The following is a 7,826-nucleotide window of genomic DNA, read 5'->3' on the forward strand; positions in this document are numbered from 1 at the left end:
AAATTGGGGGGGAAAGGGGAAGCTGGAAGATTGGCACGTTGACAGTAGCCATCTTAGTTTTGAAAAACTGAATGTGATAAAGAGGAACAGGTCTGACTGTGAAACTACTTGCTCCGTTTAGCACCCAGGCTCTTTTAACAGAGCCAAGCAGCTGTGACACGGCCAGCATGTGTTTGGCATTGCCTTGCTGAAATAAGCAAAGCAGCATTATTGCTGAAGATTCACCCCTTCCATAACAACATGAATTTTGGCTTTTTAACAGTGTGTTCATAACAAGCCAGGTGGTCTGGCATTCATGATTTCCAAAAAGAATTTCTAACTGAAGTGGTCACACTGTTATCAGAGTAATCGACACATAAGTAAACACTACACCCATTCTTTCCAGCATGTTTCAAGTGTGAACTAATCAGTCGATAGCAATGCAAAGACAGACCCTGACCTCATTGATGCTGACTTCAGCCTCCACATACTGCAAGCCTTTCTGAATGATGGAAATGAGGGCAGCAGGGGGCACCAAGGCTCCATTGATGTTGGACTGACTGATGTGGCTCTCTATGCCAAAGGTGAACGCAGAGTGAGAGAAGCCTGCGGGAAGAACGGATCATGCAAAAAGTAGGATGAAGTCAAAGTTCATTTCCACAGACTCAAATGCTGCAAGATTAAAAGTTATTCATGACCAAATATTAAAACTACTAACACTGCGATTACTACAACAGCAAGCAGAGCTGTTTGATCAAATATTGATTTGTTGGACATACCAGACTCCTGCAGATATCTGTAAACCAGGAAATTAACCTCATCACTGCTTATGCTCATTTTTAGTCCTGGTGATTAAACCATTGGGTCAGCACAGGATAGGAGCCTGTAAAAGTAAAGCACAAAGCACAGAGTTCATTAAAAGCCAGTGGTATTAGACACTGCAGAAGTGAAGTGCAAACGAGTTCTAGTGGTACACATCTCGATCACTCATGTGTTAAAATCAACAACAACATAAATGGACTGCAAAAACATTAGTTGGTATTCTGGCGCGCTAAATCAGTTTTAAAAGGGTCATACATGCACTGAAAATGAAAATGAATCCTTAAATGAAATCATTAAAAATAAATTAACTTGCTTGACCTACATCTTGGATATTCAAAAACAGAAGTAGGCAATCGCAAATGTCATTTGATAAATGACGACATCTTGTTCCTCTTTATTTGTGGATGCAGAAACCACTTAGCTCTAGGCAGGGCACCAGTTTCCATTCATTAACCTACAACAGGAAATAATTACCAGCCGCCTTCACGAGGCAGACAGGTTATTTTATACTGAAACGTCTGGGAAAGATGGGATTTAAACCTCGGCAATAATCCATCGAGTACTTGTGTCTGTCCTCCATATTTGTTCATGCAGAACCTGCACTGTTTAAATGGGACTGTGGAAATAAACAAGGAGACTGGACGAGGGACAGAACATCTACTGTTTCCACGATGCCAGCCTGCTGAAAAAGTCAACATGTCTCCTGCCACATCCCAGAGGCTCAGATCCAAGACCAACTCAACCAAAAGGGCTGGAATCTGGTACAAGTCCTTCAGTAATCCATAACAAGGTGGTCAGAAAGTCCTGCGGGATACATTTTCTCACAATGAAGCAGTATGACTAGAACTTAGCAAAAAGCCTGAAAGAAATCACAATCTCCGATAAGCTCTACTGAAGGAAACAAAAAATGACAACTAACAACACATTTCAATAAAATATGCACCCCTTGCCACCAGTGTATTACTGTCACAGCACTGTCTTCACCTTAAAATCTCTGTTTGATGGTTATAGCACAAATAAATGTAAGCTGATGCAGCACTCCTGCTGTGTGAGCTTTTATGCTCACAAACGTGACATCACATCTGCTGGTGACAGCAGCAGTTTTGGTGTCACTTCAACCTCTTGATTATTATAACCCAGCTTGTGCAGAACCTGAGTGTACAATCGTGTTGGGTTTTACTGCCAATACAGAAGCTCAGTGATTCACAGATTATACAAAAGGGGATGTGTCAATAGTTTAAAACACGAGACCTTGTGGAAAAATAACTTCGGCAATGTCTTTGCTTCCAGTTTTGACTCCTTCCCATCTTCCCATTTCTGAACTGATGTGGCGTACAGTCTGAGTAGCAACACCTATTGTTCATTAGAAAACTCCAGCAGCCACCCGCATCTTTAAAAGCGAACATAAATAGAAGCTGAATGCAGTCAGGTCTAAATGGTGAGCAAAGAGTTATGAGTATCTCTTAGGTAACTTTCAAACTTGTTATGAAATTTTAATTAGCAGCTTAATAGCTCAGAGACATAACTCCCAAAGCTTAAGCATCATAAGTCAGCTGTCTACCCAAAACCCTTTCAGACATGCATTTCTTTTGATTAATCTGACAGCATCTGAACATGCTGGCTTCTCGTCTGAATATCAGTCATGGTCACTTTTCTGTAAAGACTGTCATGGCAATCTTAATAGTTTAGACCTTTTAACATTTATGTATCGCTTCCAAGACAACATGAAGTCACAATAACTAACAGGTCTACGTCTGTCACATAGCCACTCACAGTAAGATTAAAGATAGAATAAGTAATTCGAGATTATCTGATAGAAAAAAAATTATGGCACTAATAAATATACACAGATGGGTGTGTAATTCATTTTTCTAACAAACTGATGCATCCTCATCAACTTAGAATGAATACATAAATACATAGACAAATACATATTGGCATTGGTTTGTGGAAGCCACCATGTTGCCTTGCCTTCTTTTATTTTCATCATATCGCCTCCATCACTCCTCTCTCCCCTGCCTGATTTCCACCTCATACTTTCTTCTCACCTCAAGCTTCATCTCCTAAACTGCAGTCAGAGCTCTAACACAAGAAAACATGTTACAATTGTATATTCTTAGCAAATTAGACATGCCACCTTCCCATCTTTGGACAACAACAACAACAACAGCTGGTTACATGCTAACATTATACCAGCTAATGTAAGACTCAAGGTTCTACTTTTAAAATAAATAAATAGAATATAATTATTCATTAATGCGAGAAAAAAGAAGGACATTTTTGGATGCTGTGTGGATTTTCAATTTAGGGCTCAATGTGACTGCACCTGCAAATGTGCTTATTTATCATTGCAGGTTCAGTCACACATAACACTGAGGGGAGGGGATCCCTCAGTAAAAAAGCTGACAACCCACTCCACTCTTAATTAGGCAAGGGCCTGATGAGACGTGGAGGAGACAGGTAAGCCATTTTAAACATAGAAAAACAGACTGAACAACTCTGAGGTCAAAAAGGAAGAACCAACAAAGAGAAGATACTTCCAGCTGCACCCTTATTCCAAGCTTGACTCACAGTTAGGAGTCCACTAACTTTTAACTCCTGAGGCCAAGACTGTGTCCCCTCTTGGTGTTGAACCTGGGATCTTTTGCGTGGAAGGCAAATATGTTAACCGCTACACCAGTACAAATGATAATAGAGTTGTGATATTAAACCTCTAATGTATTCACCACCCCCTGAAATTTCAATCAGTGATACTGCTTGTCTTCAATGGCAGGTCCTTCAATATCTCCCCCTCAATTACGAGAAGACTCAGATCCTTCACTTGAACTTCCTGCATGTCATTGATATTCCACTGTCTGTGTGAGTTTTCTTAGTCTGCATTTCATCTTCAGATAATTCACTCTCTTATTAGCTTCACTAACATCAACATGATATTCCTAAAGATAAAGTATGGAGTTAAATATGTGACTTATCATGAAACTGAGCCTGATTAACTGCAGGAATTTAGAGATTACAAGCATAAAATAACCTCTTATAACAATAATTTGGCAGCACTGGTTGACATTTAAAGTCATAAACAAACTATTCATATATTTCATGCTACATGCCACTTTGCTCTCTCTCTCTCTCTCCAGTTTCTCTGGTTCTCATTTCAGCCTCATTTATTCTTTTAAAACTAGACATTCAGCAGACCAAGCTGATGAAGTTTCAATGACCACCCACCAAATGTTTAAAATAGTTGTACAGGTGTAAAAACACAACATACGAGTCAGCCGTACAAACAAACAAAAAAAAAAAAACCCTGCAAAGACACTCCCATACTGTAAACCTATAATGACACATCGTATTAATGGTGTTCTGTAAAAGCAGCAGGAGGATTTATTGACGTATTCTCTAAATAAATATTTCACATCATTAACAAACATCAACTTTAATTAAAATCCAAGCATTTTAGGACATTCCTGGTGATATCTATTAATGCTGGATTCTCAACATTTTCTTTCACATTCCTATTACTAGGACCTGTACCACATAAGTAGTCATTTCAACATTCCCAGGATTAAATATGAATATATATATATATAATACAAGCTGAAAGGAACACAGCTGTTGCCAACAAATCAGCTACAAGAGTGCTCTTAAGGGGCAAATTACAGTACTGAAAGTACTGTATAAATGTGTGTGTGGTTTAAGTGCTTTGGTCAGTGAAACTGGAAAAAGAGTTGCTAAAAGTAACTCTTCAAGTGCAGCTTATTTAAAGCAAGGAAGAAAAGCTGGAAAAAATACTGTGTAAGTTAAGGGACTTCTCAGTGTTACACCTTAAGGACATGGGATAATCAGAAGGACTAAATCATGTTTAGGGTGTAAGACAATTTTCTTTTTTCAACTCCAGCACTGATGGTGTTTAACAGCAAGTAAAGAATAATTATAAAAACAGAATTCAAAAGTAGGCTTAGAGAAAGTGTCAGCTTCACGTATCAAGGCAAATAGAACAACAAGGAGAAAAAAAAATGAAGGAGGAAGAAAATAAACACTCTAGCCCTAAGTATTATCCACAAACCAAGTTCAGAGGGATTTTCAAAGAGTGATGAAACATTTTGTTTGTTTGTTTGTTTTTACAGAGAACTGACTGGTCAGCATGTAGTGATTTTGTACCTGCTGATCTCTTATCTCAAATGTAAATAGGTTATATCTGCAGCATAAGTTACTACGGTGATGTAACCCTGTACGAATACAACCCCTTTGTAATACTGACAAACACTGGGTTAAACCTGAAATTACCGCAATAAGCCCAAATCCTGCTCCGTACTTTAGACTTCTGGTTAGACCACAGATAAAAGACTGCTGTGCTCTTCTTTAGAAGAGTCCCTACACTAGGCATTAGCGATATAATTTTCAACACAACCAAGAGAAAGACACCAAGCAATACCTACGGAAGGGGGTGGGAGGGCAAAGGAAGGACAATAAATAGTGATATGTGTTACCCATGTGATCGTGATATCCTCAGAGGCGCATCATAGCGCTTTTGTCCTCGGAAACAATTTTCAGCCCCTAGGAGAAGAAAAATACAAACATAAATGCCCCATTACAAAATCAGTAACTACACTACAGTTCATTATACATACAAAAGCTGCTTGGTGTGTAATCACTCCTTAAAACAAACAAACAAAGTGAACAAAACATATTTTCATATCTTTTAAGTTTGATATGAAAAGTCAGACTCATGAGTGGCACCCTTATGACTCGCAGCCCAACTCTCCCCATGTAGTGGAGGTAAATAATCTGCTCCAGCTTTCTGAGAACCAGACAGGCCCTGCCACACATTCACGTGGGACACAGTTTCCCTATCAGTGTCATGACAAATTACCCTACTGAGAACGAACATTTTAGCAATGGCTTGTTAGCAAGTGGATGAGAAGGCAACCTGAGTAAAATGCTCTGAAGGAAGGGGCGTGTCACAAAACAATGAGAGAATCTAGGTCAGCAATGCAAAAAGCTGAATACACCAAATGGATATGTGTGCCATGCCTGGCACCAATCCCTGCAGTACTTCTCTAAAAGAGACGCATGCCTTAAATACACTTAAATAGTAAAAAGGAAACGAAATACAGATGTTCCACTGTTGATTCAATGTAATAAAGGCGGCTGTTGCCTAGAATATTAACAAACAATTGCTCACTTCTTCGTGTGGTATTTTGCATATTAGTACTTTCAACTGGGCAAATCAGATTTTGTTTGGTTACCATTTTAGGCGAAAGGTCGTCTGTCTGACTGGAGCCAAGTTAAATACATTTGTCATCATGTTAGTCTGCAGGGAGCTAGCGATGAATGAATGAGTTGAACTTTGGTGTGTGACAAGTCACTATCAGCACAGTGTGTGCTCATAAATTACTCAAACTGCCCCCAAGTGCCTTTAAGACAACTCTGTTTAAAATAAACTCTCTACTATCAGCACATCTATTAACAGAGTAGCAATAAATAGACTTAAATAGTTCCTGCTGTATTTGTAGGTAGGCTGACAATTGTCCACATGTCATGTGTCACGGGGAGATGCGAATGTGCGAAAGGGCGCTACCGGCCTTAGCATTCCAGATATAATTGTCAAATGAAGGCTAATTACTTGCGTTTCATTCCCTTTAACTTCACCACCAAAGAATAGTTCAAAGTTGTGTAGATGCAATTTTAACGTGGTGTCTAGTGTGCAGTGATAAAAGCTAATCAAAAGCTAACGTGCGAGTTAACATTAGTTTTGCCTCAGCGGCGGCCGTACCCGTCAGTACACATGCCAGCCAGGCAAGGCGGTCTGTACTTCATTTAATGCTCCTCACAAGCACTTAGCCGCATCTGCTAATCAAATATTTTAAAGTTCTATTAACCCGTAACTTTTTTTTAATTCATACAAAATATACGCAATTCACGACAGAGTAAAGTTAGCTTCTCTGAAACTGCATTTCAAACGAATACAGTGAGGTCGTCAGCCCGCTGCCGCTCTGAGCCTTCCAACAAGCTAACTAGCTAACCTAGCATGCTATGCTAACAAGTTAGCTACAATTTCCTACCTACTTGGACAAAAACCTCTCAATTGGCGATATCTTCCACAGCTCTCGTGTTCAAGTCAAACCGTGTCATCTCTTTAACCGACTGCAAGAATGGTGGTTTTCCCACATATATGAACTACGATAAGGTTATAGTATTAAAGCTAAAGGTAGGCGTTGAGAGGCTGTAACGGCTTCAGACATTAGACACATTGGAGTGACCCGACATGCAAAAATGAGCTCCTGTAACAACTGTTATTTCAAAGCGGCGCGGACTAAAGATCAATATAAAGATTAACCCGTGACGACGGGAGCCCATTATGCAAAAATATTCCACGTGTGTTCCGTTAAATAATCAAAACTAATAGCTCACTCATGTTAGAATAACAGGGTATTTTATAATTCCGTCCACATGTAATTGAAACACAACCATAGAGCGGTAACTAACCTATTTCCCTCAAAAAAAAGCCACCAAAAATCACGCCGGGTTTTGCAAATGCTGAAACTGTCCTCGGAGTTGATTAAATATAATGTCTTCGCCCGTTTCATATGTTCACGCCAACATGGAGCCGCATTTCCACGCGGAAACCGAGCGATAAAATGGGGGGGGGGGGGGGGGGGGGGATTAGGGAGAAAAAAAAACATACCAAGGCCTCAGCGAGTTTGTCCCGCAGCCAAGCACCAGTCATAACAGTGTCCTCGCCCATCCCCCACTACACCCCATTTTCTCTTGGCGAGTCACCACTAGCCCTGGATTAATGACACCCCACCCCCTATCCTTTCCCCAGTCATTCAGACTGGGAAAGTCAACAACAGCTTACATCATCATTGCAATCTGTGTTTTACACAGATTTATCAGAGCGCTTTTTTTTTTAGCTGCACACATAATCCATAATCATGCTAATTCCGGCCATGTGCACGATGAAAATCACAGTCACGCTGTACTGTAATCATTTAAGATTTATAGTGTCTTTAAAAAACACTGCTTTA

General features: G+C 39.8%; 1 protein-coding gene across 8 annotated transcripts in view; it reads right to left on the reverse strand.

Moving 5' to 3' along the window:
- The window catches only part of tbl1xr1b (TBL1X/Y related 1b), a 28,158-nt gene extending 20,626 nt beyond the window's left edge, over nt 1-7,532 (reverse strand). The window contains exons 1-5 of one of the 8 annotated variants that reach the window (XM_085253827.1): nt 7,285-7,424; nt 5,286-5,352; nt 2,773-2,883; nt 759-862; nt 440-585 (exon numbers count right to left, since the gene is read on the reverse strand). In XM_085253827.1, the coding sequence (XP_085109953.1) occupies nt 440-585; nt 759-816 (204 nt within the window). In that variant the 5' untranslated portion in view covers nt 817-862; nt 2,773-2,883; nt 5,286-5,352; nt 7,285-7,424. Of the gene's footprint in view, nt 1-439; nt 586-758; nt 863-2,772; nt 2,884-5,285; nt 5,353-6,044; nt 6,064-6,860; nt 7,071-7,284; nt 7,425-7,483 lie in introns of those variants that run through there. The other 7 variants (XM_085253824.1, XM_085253825.1, XM_085253822.1 and 4 more) reach the window with 7 other exon arrangements.
- Between the last annotated feature and the right edge of the window lie 294 nt (nt 7,533-7,826).

The sequence above is a fragment of the Mchenga conophoros genome, linkage group LG18 (assembly GCF_057382185.1).
Source record: "Mchenga conophoros isolate Kocher_MC1m ecotype Shallow Benthic linkage group LG18, M_conophoros_male_GT1.1, whole genome shotgun sequence".
Taxonomy (NCBI): domain Eukaryota; kingdom Metazoa; phylum Chordata; class Actinopteri; order Cichliformes; family Cichlidae; genus Mchenga; species Mchenga conophoros.